Here is a 21,435-nt window from a genome sequence, read left to right on the forward strand (position 1 = left end):
CAAGTTTATATTTGATTTATTTCCCTGGAGGGAGAGAAGTATCAAATAGAAGTAAATTTAAATTAAAATATCTTAGTGAGCAATACGAATATTGGCATTTGGGAAATGGGATTTCCATTATGTTAAGATAAATCTAAAATGAAAGCAGATTTGGGAGATTAGAGTATTTTTTTTTTTTTAGTTTTTTAAAAAGGAGGAACATTTTATTCACACACTCGTGTCTCTTTTCTCCTCTTGTGACAACTGGGAAAATATTTCTATGTCTCCTCTTTTCCATCTTAAAGAATTCTGGCAATGACAAGTTTGTTTAAAAATATTGTCAAAAGTTACAAAGATAAACAGGTTATTTTATCAAAAAGGTCTTCAATCTTCCATTTTACAGGAGAAAATATATGTATTAATGTGTGATATTGTAGGCTAGTCATGACAAATGGCAAAGTTGTAGACAAAGGAAAGTACCCACTTATTCTTAGTTAATTTTTCCCGATCAACTTTAGAAAATCTTAATATAAGAAAAGAAAAAGGTTGAAAGATCCAAAATGTCTTTAAAAATCTGTTTTGAGGAAATTCAAACCGGGTGAGATCATTCACATAAAGGGTTATAGTAGTAAGATTTGGATGCTTAATTTAAGATTTATGATCAATGTGGTTTTTTAGAAATTCAGAACTATAGTACATATATACCCAAATAAAAAGGGTCATAAATAATATGCTATAAATGCTATTTGCTCAAAAATAGACTTCCCAATGATTTTGGGGCAGTAAATCTCACACAAAACTCAAGTAAGAAACCCAGGAGGCCTCATTTTGCTTTCCATTATATATTGATTTAGAAATGATACTTCTTTTTCTATAGCTTTAACACATTTAAATGTGTAAATTCTATGTAATTTTCTTCATTACCAAAATATTAGAATACATTTTTAAAAATTTAAGAAAGAAAGCCTTTCAAGGTAGATAATGACATTTTTAAAACCTCCAAATTTTTGTTTTTGAGAAAAGAATTCACTTTGAAAACATGCACGGATTAATCAGACAAATAAAACTCACCTGTCTTTGCATCTTTCCAGTCATCTGAAAGAATAGTCTTGGTCTGGATAGTGTATTTAGAAATAGGACTATGATTGTCTGAACCACGGCTCCAAGTAAGTGCCACAGAAGTGGCTCTAATGTCTTCTATTCTCAGACCACCTGGAGGGCCTGGAGGGCCTGAAATGAAAATTTGGGTAATGAATCAGTGAATTCCATCTAGTGAGTCAAACACACATTAGAATATAAAAATGTCTTCTAACCATTAATCTAAAGAACATTTGTCCAATATAATCAGTGTGTCTGCATTTCTTTTAAATATAGATTATAAGAAGTGATATCATTTGTAGTTTTCACTGAATGATTTCATGTATCTCTTTTTAAGGAAGGGGATAAATGCTATCATTTAAAAATGACATTGTTATGCAGATGTAGTAATCTCTGACTCATTATATGCAATTGGCACCAAGGGGACCTAACAGATTGTAGCATAGCATGATTTAATGAATTCTTGCTGAATGCATGAATCAGATGGTAGCACAATTCAGTTTAGATATGGGAACATTTGGTCTATTGTCATTCTGCCTCCCCAGAACTGAACACATCCTCTTTGTTCTTTGTGGCTTTTTTTTTTTTTTTTTTGAGTTAGGGTCTCACTCTGTCACCCAGGCTGGAGTGCAGTGGGGATGATCATGGCTCACTGCAGCCTCTCCCTGCCTCCCCAGCTCAAGGGATCCTCCCAGCTCAGCCGCCCAAGTAGCTGGGACTACAAGCACTCCACAACACCCAACTAATTTTTGTGTGCATGTGTGTACTCTTTTGCAGAGACTGGGTTTCACCGTGTTGTCCAGGCTGGTCTCCGAGTTCTGGGCTCAAGTGATCCTCATGCCTAGGCATTCCAAAGTGTTGGGACTACAGGTGTGAACCACCGCACTGGCCCACATACTTTCTTATAACTCTAAATGTTATAGGTAATTCATTTTACTTGAAGTGGAAATTTCTGGGAATAATTTCATGTATCATTTTGCATAATACATTTCATGTTAGTTATAGTCATAAGAATAAGTAATATTAAAAATGTTTCTACTTATATAATATATAGAAAATAATTGTCAATTCAGAGATATACCAGGAATGCTCTTAAAACCTCAAATTATATTGAAGAGTCTTAGAAGAATTGTTCTGGCAGAACAAAAAACAATGTTAAAAATAGGTTTTCATAGATGCTTCATAACTCAGTACCAATATGATTCCTTTATCCTTTCAACAGTGCACTGTGCTGGGAAATAGAAATTAAAAGATAAATGAGACACAACTTTTTGGGCTTTGAAGAGCTTTTTGTCTTCAAATAAGACAAATAAAAATAAGAGAAAAATGTCCTTTAAGTGGTGAAGTGGCATCTATCACTTCAAAAGCTAAAGAAGTCTCTCAGTTAATAGACAGCTCCTAGTATAGACATTTCAGAATGTTTATAACTAAACATACATATCACCTGTTCTATTTGCACCAGAAAGGAGTCCACCCCCAATTGATTTAGGCATATTTAATATAATAATTAATAATTTTTATTAAGTAGCACCATCATTTTTCATAATTAATGTAATACTAAAGAGGACATTTGTCTTTATTTTTCAGCTGAAATATATATCTTTATATTTATATATCAGTTGGGTTGTAGCTTAGATGGCCTTTTTCTTTATAAGAACATTGGTATTTGCAGAGGTATGGCCAACACCCCAAACCTTCACCCATTTCCTTAAAGTGGTCCCAAGGAAGAAAGTGTGTGCAGATCAACAAAAACACATCACCACCAATGTTAAAATAACACAAGACACATACCCTATCCATGACAGTAAATTTTATTATTTGGAAATATATCACATATAAATATAAGAAAAGCAAGTGAACTTTTATAAATTTATAACCTTTAATAGTATACTTAGACTTCTTAATGTTAAATAATTGAAAATAGACACATAACAGAACACATTTGATATTCAGAGAGAACATATTGCATTTTTCATATGTAAGAAAACACATTGAAATACAGTGTACATTCTTGATCAGAACCAAGAAGTTCATTACTTCACATAATGCAGCATCCTAAGTCAATTACCAAGTAGAATATTTCAGAGTGTTAAAATAAAAAATTAGAGGTGAATAATAAAAGAATTTCTCAAATGAAGAGAAAGCCCTGTAATGCATGCATTCAGTTACTTTTTCTGAGCATAGGGGTATGGCATTCAGAAAATGTTAAAGGGAATTTAAGACAAAATTATCATAGGTTAGTCATTAACCATTAAAATGTAAATCATTTCCCTGCTGTTATTCTCTGATGTTCTTGAGGTGTCAAATGAGTAATATTTCATAAAGGTCAGAATAAAGCTGCATATTATTAGTGTATTTGTTGAGACATTATATGCATAATAATTCAGTCATCCACTCATTTAAGGGTAATATTGTTGAGCAAAACACTATAATTATACTTGTCCATTGTTTTCTCGGATACATGTCTGGCCTATGGTAGGTTCTTCATAAATATTTGGTGTATAGATAAATAAATTTATTATAATTAATGTTCAGGCAGTTCTGTAAACATAATTGTCATCCACAATACAGTCTTCATTTTTCCAATTGTCTTGAAATACCATCATGAAGAGGTGGAATCGAGAAGACAAATGGAAAGGGGTGTGTTGGTATCTTCAAAACCCTGGTGTGGGAATTTTACTCGGTAATGGTTCCACTGATATGAAGTAGATTTTTCCATCTAGTAATTGCCTACAAATATCTCCCCAAAAATGCCTGAGAAAAATACTATTAAAATCATAATTGTATTAAAAAACTGGGATTTTAGAATTAAGATAGACTCAGCTTTCAGTTCTGTGCCCTGATTTATCTTGGGCAAGTTTCTTAAAATCGTTAAGCTCCTGTTTACTCATCTGTAAAATAAGAGTAATAAAAACCGAACATATAAGATTGTTTTTAGGCCAGGTGTGGTAACTCACGCCTATAATCCCAGCACTTTGGAGGCCAAGGCAGGTGGATTACCTGAGGTCAGGAGTTCAAGAACAGCCTGGCCAACAGAGTGAAACCGGATCTCTACGAAAAATACAAAAATCAGCTGGCATGGCAGTACACACCTAATCCCAGCTATTCAGGAGGCTGAGACAGGAGAATTGCTTGAACCTGGGAGGCAGAGGTTGCAGCGAGCCAAGATTGCGCCACTGCACTCCAGCCTGGGTGACAGAGTGAGACTCCTTTTCAAAACAAAACAAAACAAAACAAAACAAAACAAAACAAACAAACAAAAAAAACCAGATGATTGTTAGGACTGAAATAATGTCCTTAAAGAATGTAGTTCTCAGCCTGGTACATAGAAAGCTATCAGGAAACCTTATCTATTAACAATATTATTATTGTCATTACTTCTTTAAAAGATTTCTGAGCATCTTAGCTACCTGGCAGGAGTTGTTAATTAGTACTTTGTCAGTCATTGTCAGGGATCTGTTTACAGAGTATTCATTTACCACTTATTACTTAAAGCAGGGACAGTAAACCACAAATAAAATTCTAAGCCCCCCAGCCATCTGAAAGGAACCCTTCTCTTGGCAAGGGCAGTCCAAAAGTAACCTGAAAAACTAGTTCAGGAAGTGATGGCAAGTGGCAGCCAGACATGCCTCATTATACCCTCCTCCCTTTGGGAATTATTGATAGAACAGACTTCTTAAGTCTAATAAGAAGCATTTACAATCTATTTTCGGAAGCTTGCTACCTGAAGGCTTCATCTGCGGGAGAAAACCTTGATTTCCACCACCCACAAGTCTGTATGGTAATACAGACATTCTTTTCTATTGGTAATAACTCTTTCAACCAATTGCCAATCAGAAAATCCTTAAATCTACCTCTGATCTGGAAGCCCCCAATTTTGAGTTGTCCCACCTTCCCAGATGGAACCAATGGACATCTTACATGTGTTGATTGATATCCCATGTCCCCCTAAAATACATAAAACCAAGCTGTATCCCAGCAACCTCGGGAACAGGTCGTCAGGACCTCCTGAGGCTGTGTCACAGGTGCATTCATAACCTTGGCAAAATAAACTTTCTTGAGACTTGTCTCAGATACTCTTTGGTTTATAGGACAATATAGAAAGTAAAATGTTTTCCAGTAGTTTTGATGTAGGTGAGGAAAATTTGGGAATGTGAAGATACTCTGTGTATTAAGGAATCAGTTTGTGGCAAAAAACAGAGCACGGAGACAAACGTGGACGGTCGGACTTCAACCCAGGGCCAGCCCTGCAGTGTCTCTCAGCAGGAAGGTTTTCAAGCAGTGTAGGCTGATGTTACTTGCTTATTTTTTTGTTTAGAATGGACAGAAAAGTGTTGAGGTAGAAAATAAAATGACAAAACTACTTTGTTCTCAGCACAAAGGAAGGTATTTAGGAACTGACCACTCTTCTGATTATTTTGTCAATGAAAAAAACCCAACCATACATAATTCTAACCCTGAGTTTCTTTCTTTCTTTCTTTCTTTTTTTCTTTTTTTAGTTTCCATTACCATGCGCTCTCAATAAATCCTTCAGGAAACCAGGGAAAATGTAAGCAAATGGCCTGACGCATGCAGCTTATTTCACTATTACTTTACTGATATCTCCTTCCAGTTTCTTAGGCTGTTCTCAGCCAGATAGCTAAGGATTCTAAGAACTGTTTACCCCAAAGTTAACATAAAAGAGGGAAATTGGTCAGTTGAAAAAGACTGTTGGAATCTGACCTGATTTTAAATGCCTAGATACATTAGATGACAAATTCGTCTTCTGTTTTTTTTTTTTTTCTTTCTTTGGCTGTAATTATTAAAGATCTGAAGTTAGGGGAAAAAGAACTGAAATATATTTCTGACTAGACCTGGCAAAGTCTTTTTATCCATTTTTCTCACTAACATTAATATTGGGGAGTTAGAAAGAGGTGAAAGAGGAGAAAAAGAACAATATGGAGGAGGGAATAAAAAGTTATTTAAAGCATGCTTTTTGTTTTATGCTTTTATAAATACAGTTTTATCTTCACTCCTCTCTTGTCACCACCTCCCCCTACCCCATGCTCTTGAGTTTTTGAAATACATTTTATTACGCTCATATATCATATCCCTACTATTTCTGCTGTTTCTGTTTCCTGATTCTTTCAAATGCTCACAGGATGTCATCAAGAGTGGATACCACTAATTGTGCTCAGCCTATCCAGCTGATTGAATTCCTCTTTCATTGTAGTTGGCAGGACAAACTTCAGTGTTGATTTTTTTTATTCTTATTTTCCCATTCAAAATCATAGTGTTCAAATTGCTACCCTTCTTTGGGCTACCTTTCTGTACTTCAGATGGTGGCTGCCTCTATGGACTATTCTTTCTTTCCTATTTGCATGACCCCCTCTCTTACTATTCTTGTTTTGCACCCATTATATTCTTTCACTCTCACTTTAAAAATCCCTCTTAGAGAATGCTGACTGAGAATGTTCCATAAAATTTCACCTATGGGGCATACAAAAATAATGATCTATCAAAGTCCTTGTTAGTGTTATGTTTCTTACCTTGGGGGTTCTTCAAAGTTGGCTAAAAACAAGTCTACGAACAGCTACTGAGACTTGTTTCTGTCACTTTTTAACCTAGTAAAGGACTGGGGAAACGGCCTGAATGATCTCCTGTCATTCATGATTCAATGCAGAGTCTCATTTGCCACACCCCTACTCTCTTTCTCTAAATTTATGTTTTCAACATTTTTACAATTAAATCATGCACTACAGACAAATAATAGAAACATTTCAATATTTAAGGTAGATCACATACATTTAAGAGTCCACTAAAACATATATATATATATATATAAAATCCATTTTACAAAAGGACACCGAAGTCTATAAGGGCTGTTGTCAGAGATACATAGCTAATCAGCGACAGAGTACAGAGATGGGATCAAAGACAGGGTTTTCTGGTATAACACGCTCAAAATGAGAAAACATCTATTTTCAAATTTAGATTATACAGCTTAAATGTGCCTGTCTGCAAAAGACTTCCAAGTAATTACCTGGATGACAACAAGTCTACGCTATTGTTCTCTTTGGACTTGAACTGCTAACAATATAAAATTTACATGGTATAAAATTATTAGTCATTCAAAAAGGGGAAATTTATATTGTACATTTTAATAAAAATTATGCTTTTTTCTGAGTACTTATATTGAAGTCACTGCCAAATCTTTTATAATTCTTACCAATAACCCTATGATGTAAGTGCTATTATTTTTCCTATTTTACAGGTGAGGAAACAGACAGGAATAGGTTAAATAAAATGGCCACGTTCACCCAGCAAGTAAATGTCAAAGTTAGAATCTGAACCTAATCAATTTGCCATGAGACCAAATTTTCAACAACTATCCTAAAAACAATATTTTTAAAACAGCATTGTCAGTATCACATTCAAAAATGTTATTAGGTTTCCGTTGCTGACCTTTCTTTTTGGGGAGAATATGAATTACTTGTATACAAGTGAATATTTTGGAAAATATGACAAAAACTGTAACATACTGATCATAGCTTTTTTTATTTTTTATTTTTATTTTTTATTTTTATGGAGATGAGGTTTCACCGCGTTGCCTGGGCTGGCCTTGAGCTCCTGGGCTTATGTGATCCACCCATCTCAGTCTCCCAAAGTGCTGGGATTACAGGTGTGTACCATCATGCCTGGCCAATCATGCCTTTTTAAATCTTTGTTTCAGTGTTAACTCAGATAAGTAAAGATAAACACATCATCCATTTATAAATTCATATTCAATACATTCCCACTCTTTATTGATTGCTATAAATATATTTGGTAATCTTTCCTGGATTTTACAAATGTTTTTAGAAAATCATACCTATGTATGAACAAAATATAGATTTGATTTTTACTCAGTTCTCATTCACATGTAAACTAATTTTTAAAAATGAGGAGAAATATAGTTAATCAGTTCTGTCATTTCTGCTTTAAAAATGTAGTAACATTCAATGAAGAGGAATTTAGACATTTGAGGAAAGATAGTGAGAAAACAATATATAAATTTTCCAAATGACCATTCACACATTATAAGCTGACCATATTTTCTTAATCAATAATCAAGATTCATTTTTTTGATAAATCAAATTGGATAGAAGACTAGAAATGAAGATCCTCGTGTCTCAATTTATAAACAGGATGTAAAGTAGCTGTGACTACACCCCACGTATCATTTGAGTTGGTGCCACTACTTAGATAGTAGCCCTAACCTGCTCTCTCCCTCTTAAACACTGGCTTTCTAAACAACTATAGTTGGAAATAAACCCCCCAAAACCACTGATTCTTTGGGGTATTCATATAGCACATACATTTAATATAAATATTCATGCTGCAGAACTGGTGTAAGTAGGAAAAACACTCGTGACATTCTTTTTTCCACTGGTAATTCCCTAGTAAGTAATTAAAAGCAAAGCACCACGTACAAATATTCTGTGGTTAACTGTTTATTTTTACCAAAACAACAAATTTCAATGAAAACTTTGAAATGTTAAGGAAACAAAAAACTTTTCAGAACAATTTATCTTCCCTTTTTAAATCAAGTAAACATAAAATTGAAACTGCTGAGTGACAGTCATATTAGGGCAGGAGACATCTTCTTCACCAAGGAATGTCAAAGTCTCATTATTTATTGCAGGCCTGTTCTTGCCTTGAAAATTATCTAAGACAATGGCTCCAATATCCTATTTTAAAATATAAATCAATGTTTTCCGATCATGTTGATGTTTGAAGTTGTACTAAGATGAAGCTGAATCTTATTAAATATCTCTACCATTTAATAGGAATATGGTAATTTTCTTAACCTCTGATATTGATAAAGGTAAATTTAGATCCCAGTTAGAAATAAGAACAAGACTAAAGGAAGATAAATGAACCTGTATAATTCTTCTACTTGATATTGATATAGTTTAAGGTTGTCCTTCCCTTTCTGGTACAAGTCACATCTGTCCTATGATTTCCTTTAGAATTTTTATTATTTCTTTAAAAAACAAAATACTTAATGCTAAATGATGAGTTAATGGGTGCAGCACACCAGCATGGCACATGTATACATATGTAACTAACCTGCACATTGTGCACATGTACCCTAAAACTTAAAGTGTAATAATAAAATAAAATAAAATAAAAAATATTCCTATCTGGTCTTGGTTGTATAATTTCAGTATGGACTACATAGAAAGATGCCCTTAATACGATTCATACATGTCTCCATGGTGCTGTTTACAGACACATGAAAATTCTCAAATTGATTTTAAACATCTTACAAAAATGGCAATTAATCTGGATCTCTAGTCTAAATTCTAGGATAGCTCCTTTTGGAACAGTAATTGAGACTAGAAAATATAAAAGAAGGAAATAAGTAACATCTTGAGCCAGAGACATTTATTTCTTTATGATGACTAATAAATTATTTTTAAAGTTAAACTATATATATACACACACATATAATAATTTAAGAGTTATATTCATTTCCCTCAAAGCTTTCTTCAGAGTTCTTCTGACCACAGAGAGAATTGCTAGATGAAGTAAAAGAGAAACTCATACCTAAACACAAACCTGTCTAAGAAAGTCAAAATTATTTATTGTGAAGGAATAAGAATTTTAAGCACATCTCTTTGACCAAATGGGGAAAGTGAAGGCATTTTCAAACAATAACATTTAAGCAATCCCAGAAAGAATTATATACTCCTCAATTTTAATCGTCCACTTCTACTCAAGTCCTCCCAGTAAAAATCACAACCTTCCACCCAAAAGATCTACAAAAGCTGATGGCAGGAGTCAATAAAATTAAATATGAATGCATGCTGTTAATGGCTTAGTCATCTTTACTAAAATCTTGCTACTCAGATGAGGGTTTCCTCCACATGCTATCCATTTTCACTTTCCAATTCCAGGAATTGTTCCAAAAACCCTACAGAGCCATGGTAGGACTTCAGTTGTTTACTAATGCTTTTCATTCTTTCATGCCAAAGAATATGTATGGTACTAGGATTAAGAAAAAAAGACTGCTGGAGTAATGCCCCTTTTAGCTTATGTCCTAATTATGATGTCTCATTAGAGAGTTTGACAACATTGTTCATTACCTGCTTGAATAAATCAAACAGTACATTCAATGGCAATACTCCTGTATTATACAATTCATCAGTTCTTCATACATTTTTCAGATAATGAGCTAATTTCTGGGCTATATAATTTCAAAGAAAAACAGGACATGAAAACACAAAACTTTCACTTGGCCATTATATAATGTACTGAGTTAGTTCACTAGGCATTTTTAAGGTATTAGTGAAGCATTATAGTTATATTTTTAAAAATATTTATGCCCAAAGTATGTTTACATGTTTCAAAAGGGGAAACATACTCTAAGAACTAGGTTGGGGGTGGGGAGAACTGCAGAAGCTACAAGATTGAGTTAGTCAAATCTAGTATAATATGTTAGAAAAAAAAAAAGTCTTTCACAGAAATGGTGAGTGTCAACGATCACCAGGTTGGAGGCAGGCTTGCACAGACGGGGAGAAAGGAATCCACCATGTTTTTCTCTCCATCTTTTCTGTTTTTACCTGCAAGAGGAAAGATCAAGGCTGAAGGGAGAGTGTGGATGCCCAATTAGGGGCAGGAAGCCATGCACTTGGGGGATTTGCCCTATTTCCTTGATGGGTAAGGTGAAAGAATAAACACAGAAAGGTATCTTCCCCTACACACTGAGGACGGGGGGCCAAAGGGAGAAGACCGATGCCACAAGCTGTGGCCCAATTAAAGCCTTTCCCTCATACACAGTGACTGACTTTCTAAGGAGCAAGCGTTGTAACTGAAGTCTCTCCTCAAAAAACAAATAAACGAAACAAATCTCGTGGATCCTTTGTAAATTTCATTCCACAGAGTGCAAGTCTATCTACTGAAACATATGGTTATGCCTTGAAGACTTCTAAGAATAAAAGTAATAAGGATAGATTGAAGCAATGGTTTGAAAAAGTTAATCAACGGTTAAGGCTGTTTTGTGAGAACTGTGTCTTGAGTTATATTTTATTTATTTCTTATGTCGATATATACATTCATAGTAAAGGGAAGGAAGTAAAGGACAATGTTTATAAAAAGTTGCCATGAACAATGTATGGACTGTAACTACTCATATTCTCTTTCATAAATATGGAACTTGAGGCTTACAGTGATTAATAGACTAGCCTAAGACCATAGGTTAGGTAGGCAAAGTGGATATCTAATCGATTTACCTAATACCAAAAGCCACAGCTTTTAGATCACACCATGCAAATCATTTAACAGCAGTATGTGTATATTAATACAGCAATATTGTTATGGAAAACCATGTAATTAACAGAGTGATCACCTACCTCATTCCCCTACGCATAACTAAGGATAGTTATTATTAGAATTATACCATTTTATAGCCACTACTGCCCCCTGGAGATAGCTATTTAAATACAAGAAACGGAAACTAGGAAAACTTGCCTATGCTGACTGCTTGTTGTAAATTCAGTCCTTACGGTAAATAGTAAAAAAAGGTCGTAAGACATTTGACATTTTAAGCATATAAAATTTTAAATCCTTTTGATGAGAACTGAAAATCCTAATTTTAGATATATTCTTTTTTTCTTTTGAACGCAGTTTGGGTAGTTTTTGGTATTTTACCAGAGTTTGCTTATCTGTGATTTGAGATTTTAAGTCTGAAAAGGGGGTGCTGTGAACAGTCACCAAGGGAGCCTTCCTAAACTCCTCCAGAGAGGGGTGCCATTTCCTTGAATTAGTCACTGTATCTACCAGACAATGTAGGAAGATATCAAATAGTGGTCCTCCAAGTTGCTTAGACCCTACACATCAGCGGGATCTGACATATTTCTATCAGTAACAGTTCCTTTCTTCTCGAGAAATTCTCAGGAATGTGTGAAGGAGGGGCGCGGTCAAGCTCTCATTATTGAGAGTCACTTAAGAGTGCAGGAAGCAGATGCTCAGAAGTGGGTTCTTCAGTGTGACGGACGTTAGACCATTCTGGGAATAATTACACAAGGGATCTCTACACTCTGGTGTGTCACAAGTAATTTGCTACTAATAATATTGAGAATTCAGAAGTTTCTGCATTTTTTTCCCAAAGGATAAAGTGGATTCAAAGTTATCCCGGTAGCATGCTAACTCTCACTCACTTGCATCCCAATGCACTTTTAGGTGAAGGTGTTGGCTCTTCAGGGGTGCCCCGGAAAATGCACATGAACCTCAGCCACTCCCTTATGTCTTCCCATGTCCACACAATGATCATCACTGTTAGCTGGCATTAAGCAAATAACAATTAAAATAGTGTTGTGCTTTTTAGGGGAAAAAGGTTTTTTTGGATTTATGCCAAAATCTGCAATCAGTTATGAGAGTATAGTGTACAGTTAAACATGATGATGGAAAAGCGCTCTGGCAGAGAAAAGATTTAGAACTGTGCCTTGCTGCTCTGATCTAATGGGGTATCCTAGCTAAGTGTCAGTTGCAGAATACTTAAACATTTCTTTCTCTCTCTGTGTATGTTTCATTTAATCCCAGTAGTGACAATTAGAGTTGGAGAAGCTATTGTAGGAATTCAAAAGCACTAAAATCTCTCTGTAGCTTCATAAACTGATGATGAGTTTAGAGGGTAAAAGCTTTTTCTGAGTTTCCTTCATTCTAATATGCGTAGGTGCCCAAACTTTTATGACCAAATTAAATTTCCATAAACTGGGTGGAAAGCAAGCCCACAAAAGGCTCCCTCAAGAAAGCACTGCATAGTCACGAGACTGGAAATGGCAGACTGCACAAAAATCATAGGTAATAAAACTGCTCGAAAGGGATTTTACATCGTTAAGTTTTTTCTTGGTTATATTTTCAGCAATGAGGCTAAGGTGTTTTTGTCTTATTTAGTAAAATGAGCTGAAAAGGGAAACTATTAATGAAATTCTAATTTTAAATGAGCTAAAATGTTACTCTACTCTCTAACTTAACTTGGAATTATCAATAACTCAGAGTGTTTTGAGGGAATTACCTAATTAATTGGACAAACCATGTACCAACAATGATAGAGATGCACAATACAAAATTATATGGTCTGACTTCTGTCTTTGGGAACGTTAAACATCAAGAAGGGAAAAGCATATTCATGTAGTTGAATTTGGAACACTAGTATCTGGCCACATTCTGGCTTTATAACTGATAGTTGAAAATATAATTTTTTCTTTTTTAAACTTCCTTTGCCTATGAAATGGGAATAACAGTCCTTGTACTACCACCTCATAGCAATTTTGTAGGATGACGTGGTAAAATTTATAGGAAAATCCTATAAGTGTAGACATTATAATCTAAGATATTTAAATATTCTGAATGAACTATTTTTAACTGTATGAATTATACATTATTTTAAAAAGCAGGAAAACACACATCAAAATTTCATTTACCTATTTTTAGGCCAAAGAGCACATTATAAAATCAAGCTTTCAAGCCATCTAGTACAATTCATTTATTGGTTTTGCTATTGTAATTATAACTGTGTAAAGTTGAGTAGCTGAAAAAAAAATAACTACTATAGTTTCCCTTGTAATAGGCCAGCCATAAATATAACATGAGCAAAAATAAAATAGCAAGATCAGTATCAGTTACACTCTATAGAATAAACATTTATTGCCAAGAAAGTAAAAGGCCAGCAGCTTAGCTTTTCCACACTGATTATTTTATCACATTGAATATATTTGAATTAAGTTTTAGTTATAGTGTGCTACAGCCATGAGCTGGGTGTTCTACCTGAAATTAGACTGTCTGCATTCAAACCTTGTTCTTCCACTTAGTAGCTTTGTGACCTTTAGTGATTAACTTAGCCTCATTAGATTCAATTTTCTCATGTGTAAAATGAATATAATACAGTAACGATACCTGTCCTTTAAAATTAAATCTGGTAAACAATGTCCTTAATAAATGTTATATATCATTTTATGATATAATCAATACATGTTATATGACATATAATATATATTTTATTATAACATGCTATGTAGTTACATTCTGTCATTATATATTAAATTATATAATTATATATCTTTATTTTCATTTTATATTCATCATTTTATATAAATACCTTTTCACAGCCTAAAGATTTGAGTTGGAAAAATGCAGTATTTTACCAACATAAATCACAATTACTTTCAAAATATGAACTAATTGCCATTTATTCATATTCTTCGAGACTTGTAGGTATCTCTGATTATCTGTATTGCTCTTGAACTTTGACATTATTGGCATAATTGTAGCCTAATTTGGCATAATTATCTGGTAAATATGCATGGATGTATGAATCACTATGGAGCACTGAAATGCATGCAGTGTCTAAAAGCTCCCAAGGCCTGCTAAGTTCTGTAAAGCTTTCCTACTGTCTCCCTGGAATCAAACTGAGTGGTAGAACGGTTATTTTTTGTTTGTTTGTTTGTTTTGTTTTGTTTTTTTGAGACAGTCTCACTCTGTCGCCCAGGCTAGAGTGCAGTGGCACGATCTCGGCTTACTGCAACCTCCACCTCCTGGGTTCAAGTGATTCTCCTGCCTCAGCCTCCCAAGCAGGGGGGACTACAGGCATGTGCCACCACACCAAATAATTTTTTTATTTTTAGTACAGATGGGGTTTCACCATATTGGTCAGGTTGGTCTCGAACTCCTGACCTCCTGATCCACCCTCCTTGGCCTCCCAAAGTGCTGGGATTACAGCCATGAGCCACTGCACCAGGCTGATTATTATTATTATAATTATTATTATTTGAGATGAGATGGAGTCTCGCTCTACTGCCCAGGCTGGAGTGCAGTGGCATGATCTTAGCTCACTGCAACCTCCGCCCCCTGGGTTCAAGCACTTCTCCTGCCTCTGCCTCCCCTGGCCGATTATTTTTTAAGGGAGCCATGGGTACACACTAAATGTGCAGCAAAAAAAGAAATTCCAGTTTGCCAAAAGCTGACCAGTTTGATTATAAGAGACCCGGGAGTAATTAATTGCAGAAAAGAAGAAATCCTCCACGGGAGCTTTTCTCACTGTACTCTAGTGTGGAGGGAAAGAAAAATCTAAATTTATATTAGCGCATAACATAGTATCTTCTTATCCTTATATTTTAAGTTTTGAATTTGTAAGATGAAATGTTCATCTAGATAATTTTCAAGACCTATCTTAAAATTTAAAATAATGTGAATCATTCTGAGTGAATTACCTATTTTGTGGCCATATTTGAAAAAAATCTTGAGTGTACCTCAATTTACGCTGAACTTGCATTGAAAAATACAATTTCAAATTATTGATGTACTTTAAAATTCCAGAAGTAATTGGGAAAGCTGTCATTTTTACTAGAGTTTTTGTTTAAATAACCACTAAGTTCTGACTTTAAATTTTCTAAATTCTGCATTTGTTATAACCAAATATGCATTTCAGCTCAGTATTTTAGCTTTTGTGTATTACAATTATGGAGAACCAGCCCAGTCGTATTTCTTTGATCTGAATTTGTTGATTCTCAGTGGGAAGGGGAAGGCTTAATTTCTGGGCAGGTTTTGCTATCAATGGATGCATTGCTGTGGTTAGTGCAGAGTGGGGTCAGGATGGCTCAGAATGGCGCCCAGTTGTCATTGTTCCAGCCAGTGTGGGCAGCAAGGACCATTTTCCTGTCTCAGTTCTGCAAGGCTGATGAGATGGAATCTCTAGTCTGTCTCTGTGGCAAGACTTCGTTGGCTAGAGCAAGTGGAAAGTGGAGGCAATTATCCAAATATCTGAGGTAAATGTGTGTTTTTCTGCCCCAAATACTTGAAAAACTACCTCAACCATTCTCTTCGATTTGACTGTGATGATTTGGACCCAGATCTTTCTGCCTTTATATGATCGTCTCTTTTCTGGATCTCTTCCAATGCGTGTGTGTGTGTGTGTGTGTGTGTGTGTGGTGTGATGAGGTGTGTATACTTACATGCCTGTTTAACTTGGTGTGTATATTATATAGAACATTTATGTCTATTCTTCTCAACTACATAATACTTAAATTGCTTAATTTAAAAGTCCTTTTTAATTTATTTTGGCCTGCCATACCTTAATAATAATTTCAAACATAAACCCATATTTGCTTATTTAAGAATATGTTGAATGTAAGGATTCTTGAACACAACGTGAACATTTATGCCAGATACCACAGAAGCTTAAAATCTGATTTAGCACCAAGAGTTACACAAACTTTTCACATGGCAACATGCGGTCCTGTGGCCCTCACTAATATCCAAGGTCCCTGAGCTAGTCATGCAAATAGAACCCTAAATAATCCAAGAATTAATGATTACATCTGTTTATAATGCATGTCTTTGGCTTTATTTTTCCTACAATGTTTTAAAAATTATATATTTTGTATTAGCATATGCCAGATAGTAGGAACAGAAAGAGAAAAGAGCAGAAACTGAAATCAATAACTTTTACTATTTAGTAAAAATTAGTAAAAGAATTTGTCCTACCAGCTCCAGAATAGACTTGATAATCTTTCTGGTATAGTGAGTTTTAGAAATTAACTATAGATTTTATTTATCCATACTTTCTGGAGAAAGTCTAGTACAATGAGAAGACTGGACTGGGGTCCCAAGATTATTGTTTGCCACCATGTAGATGGAAAATACAGGGGAGGAACTCTTTCTCTCAGAGTCCAAATTGTTAAATGAAGGGGTAGGAACTTTCTAGATAACCCATAAGATTAGTTCTACATTTAAAATTGTATTTTCAAATTTGAACATAAATGCAGAGATTTCATATAGTTACTGTGAAAAAGTGGGAAGGAGAAAAGACGTAACTAACACATGATTTGCCAATAATAGGACCATTAGAACACTTTTATCTTAGAGAAAGAAAATGTTTATCTATTCCATATTTCTTACAAAAAAAAGAATACTAATTTTCCTGGACCATCATCTCCAAGTAAATGCTTCAGAACTAATTTTGTCTGGACAGTGAAGAGTGGGATACGCTGGATATTAACTCTGCTAATGTAAACCAGCTGGGAGTAAAATACCCAAGAGCATTTTCCATAGAAAAGACCTTTAGGCAACTATTATAGTACTTTAAAATACTGCGATATTATTCCAACTAAAACGTATACTGACAGCTTCCATCAGGCTTATTGGCTTATTTATTTGTTCCACCGTGTTACTTTAACTTATCCAAGAGTTTAAAAGTGGTTTAGTAATCAACCAAATAGCCTTCTTAAGAAACAATCTGGTAACCACGTCATTAGGCTAAGCAATAAAAACCTTAACAGGGTATATCAATAAAGATGACCTCTAACTAATATCTCTCTCCATTCTGTAACTGTATTTTTTCCTTAGAAATAAAGTGGAAAGCTGCACACACACACACACACACACACACACACACACACACACACACTTACACGGTGTTTTCACCTAAATACAAGTCCACGTAAGGTAAAATAAATAAGCTTCTAATGTAATAATGTAAAGAACACAAACTTCTTTTGAGGAGAAAATGATTTACAGAGTTTTCATATCATTTGCTTTAGTTTCAGCTACTCTTTTTCCAAAACATTTTAAAATTCTATACAGCATATGTTAGAGTTGAGAACCAGGCCAAAAGAAAAAGTTTAGATAGCAAAGTCGTTTTCTTTTTCTTTTGTTTGTTTTTAAACTCAGATTTGAGTGAAGAAACGTCATTTAATGTAACATATAAGATGTAAACAAATATATAGTCCATAAGATATAATCCTAACTGCATTTTCTATTTTGGCAATTTCAGTGGCAAACATGTTTTGTTCACCCAGGTGGCAGGAAAGTGTTCCTTAGCCAGAAGCATTGCCAAAATATTTATAATACATCAGAAATACCAGAGAAAGTGGTAATACATGTACAAGTTAAAGCCTAATTTCTTTTTTATTTGGGGCCTAATTTTATGGTCTATTTTTGAATGTTGTCCAAAGGTGCACTCATGAATGAGAATTTAGATTTGGCAAGCTGCACATAGGTTTCCAAAATAAATCTTGCTGTATAAATCCTGCAAAACCTTTGCCTCTAAATGACACTCTTTTAGCTGAAGAGCTTTAGAAATGTTGTTTGCTAAAAAATATTCATACAGGGCTGTTCACAAGCATCAGACACTTACTTTGACGAGGCAACCTGAAATATACTTTTATGGGACCTAAGAAATAAAAATTTTATTGCAACAACAGAAGAAATTTGTATCAATACTCTTAATGTAGACTTTTATACCAGAAGCCTAAAAACATCTGAAGAACATACCTGGTTCTTATTTTAAAATAAGAACATACCTGGTTCTTATTTTAAAACTGAGGCAATATAAGGCAACATATTTAAGACCTTTAAATATTAACATTTTAAATATTAACATTAACATTTTAAAATATAAATATTTTAAACATTTTAAACATAACGCAACATGTTTAAGGCCTCTTAAATATTAAGTAATCTATAGTGATTTAAGTTCTAAATTCCTTCAGGTATATTATACAAACCCCTGTCTTAAAGGGATGATTCTGAAATTACTCCTTTCACCAACAATATTATTTGGAAAATTGGAAAATTGAGGTCAATATGTGTTCTTCATAGGAAAAAAATAAACTTTCACTAAAATCTTCTATAAGTTATTTAAATGTCATCATATCAAGCATAGCATTTTAATCTCTTGCCACCATGCCTAGCTTATTTTTGTATTTTTGGTAGAGACGGGTTTTTTGCCATGTTGCTGAGGCTGGCCTCAAAGCAATACGCATTCCTTGGCCTCCCAAAGTGCTGGGATTACAGTTGTGAGCCACCACACCTGGCCATCAATTTTCATTTTTTATATAGATTCATATTTTATTTATCTAAATCTGTTAGAATCCTTAGGGGGCTGGGTTGGAGGTGTCCTATTTCAGAGTAGATAATCTGCTTTTGCCAGGGTTGTGACGACACAAATGTTTATTTATTTATCTTCATCTTCGATTTTATATGTTAGACCTCCTGGACAACAGCATTTGAAGAAACGTTACTCTTGCAAAAATAATCTCTATACTATAGAAAGACTAACAGAAATGTTGCCAAAGTTAACAGATATAACTCATATAAAAGCCAACTTTAGAAAAGAAAAGTGAAAATTACATGGTCAATACAATCTCATGATTTGAAGTTGTTTGCAGAGCTGGAGGATTAGACAATGCATGCAACTTTACTGGCCTCTTTTCCTCAAGCATCTTTGGACCCAGTTATATGGTAAATAAATTAAAGTGCTATAGCTTTCTATAAGTACACATTTATGCTTTTACAGAATTACAATAGTTCATATCTTATTATCGGGGACATTTTCTACAGATTGTTTCTCTTTGGCGACAATTGCCACTGCTTTCTTCATTTCTAAATCCTACCATACATGACACAAAAAACTCACAGCGGGAGTGTTTTCTCTCAGTAAAAGGCCCCATGAAATCAGATCCAATGCTACATTTTCCATTGACTATATTTTTCCTACATTTAATTTTAGTTTTATATGTAGAGGCATTCAGATTTAACTACTTGACTGCTTACATTCTAAGCTCAATATACAATAAAAAGGCAAGGAATAAATTAAAACACACTTCTTTTCTGATAGAAATTGCTTTCATCATGCTGTATGCATATACTCACCCTTGCCCACCCACAATTACAAATGCGTGCACACACGCACACACATGCACACACACATGTTGATTAGGGCAGCAACACTGTTCTTACTATGTATTCATTTCCTTCAGTGTGATGTAGGCTAAAAGAAATCCACAATCTTAATTATGTCTAAATATTTATACTTTTGTTTCAGTCTTCTCTGATAAGGCATAATCATTTATACACAGAAATAATTTTGTTATAAAAAATTTCTTAGCGATCCTCAGACGAAATTGCTTTCCCCTCTACTGTGTTTACTGTCCTTCTCATTGCACCACTAATTTCAGCAGCTGCAGTTCAGATTACCAATATCTGAATATGGATTAAAATTAGTCCATCTCAAATATGGAAAGTTCTTATAGATTTCTACTGTCTACTACATAACATATTTAATATTTTTTACAAACATGTAATTTTGAAGGGTTGAGTGCAAATCGAATCTTTTAAAAGCAATTCACAATCTAAATGTGCTATTAGATTTAACTACATGAAATTTATTAGTATTTTATTCTTTTACAGGAAGTGAATAATCATCCTTCAATTTATTTTATTAGAGAGTCTTGATCTAGATGGGGAAATAAAAAATAGATTAGCTTTTTAATGCCTTGTGGGACATTGCTGGCTACGAAAATCTTATGAAAATTACAAATCATTTTCCCAGGAAAAGGTACATACACGTAGAATTTTATGTACAATTTCTGGTGGTCCATGGATCCCTTAAAGCCTGTTCATAGACTCCAGGTTATGATTTCCTGAACTAGATACAAAAGTATAATTAAATGAATAAATAGACCAATAATAATATCACTTAAGGCAGGGCATGTCTTATACATTGCTCACCATTATTATTAAAAAATAAAAACAACTGTTTAATTGTATACCTTCTGGTTTAAATATATAAAGCATATTAGAACATCTATACATGTTTTTGACACAAGTTCTGTAATAGTCAAATATATTTGACTATTTTAATTGCAAATTTCTTTTGATATGAAATGGATACTTTTTCTATTATTAGAAATAAAGTTTGAAGAATGGTTATGACTCTGCTGACTTTAACAGAGGTAAGCAGTATTTTCATGTACCTGTATGGTTTTATTAGCATCCTACTATAGTGCAAGGACTTAAAATGCTGTATACGTTTTTATTTCTACATAATATTGGCTATAGCTTCTTTTTATTGATTCTCTATAAAAATACATATAGTGGTGATAATTAATTACCTAAGTATGTGTGGCTAGTATCATGACTACCCTTGCATTTCATCTGTAAAATTCCTCTTCACTCTGAATATTACAGAGTATTCTATGGTAATAGTACTATGAGTTTACTACAATGTAATCATATGAAGACATTTATGTCCACACACTGTAACATAACTCCTATTGCAATATTAATGCTAATTATTTTCATATGCAAGCAATTTCAATTAAATATACACTTTGGCTACTTCTGGAAATGACTTAACAGCTAGTGGTCTGACTAGGAAGAATGGTGAACTAATCCCTCTAATCCCTCTCCCTAATAATTCTTGAAAACAATCAATGTCCCAGATAACAAAATACTTTAAATGAAAATACTGAACCTAAATGAATTTTGTTTGACTTAGGATTTTGTAGTCTCATTTTTATTTGTTATTATTCAATAAGTGGTTTGTGGAATGTA

The 21,435-nt window shown here is 34.0% G+C and overlaps 1 protein-coding gene across 3 annotated transcripts in view; it reads right to left on the reverse strand.

Moving 5' to 3' along the window:
- The window catches only part of CNTN1 (contactin 1), a 164,595-nt gene that overhangs the window by 89,500 nt on the left and 53,660 nt on the right, over nt 1-21,435 (reverse strand). For 2 of the 3 annotated variants that reach the window (XM_509005.9, XM_016923638.4), the window contains one exon: nt 1,051-1,209. In XM_509005.9, the coding sequence (XP_509005.2) occupies nt 1,051-1,209 (159 nt within the window). Of the gene's footprint in view, nt 1-1,050; nt 1,210-5,840; nt 10,665-21,435 lie in introns of those variants that run through there. The other variant, XM_003952220.6, reaches the window with a different exon arrangement.

This window comes from Pan troglodytes, chromosome 10 (genome assembly GCF_028858775.2).
Source record: "Pan troglodytes isolate AG18354 chromosome 10, NHGRI_mPanTro3-v2.0_pri, whole genome shotgun sequence".
NCBI classification, from domain to species: domain Eukaryota; kingdom Metazoa; phylum Chordata; class Mammalia; order Primates; family Hominidae; genus Pan; species Pan troglodytes.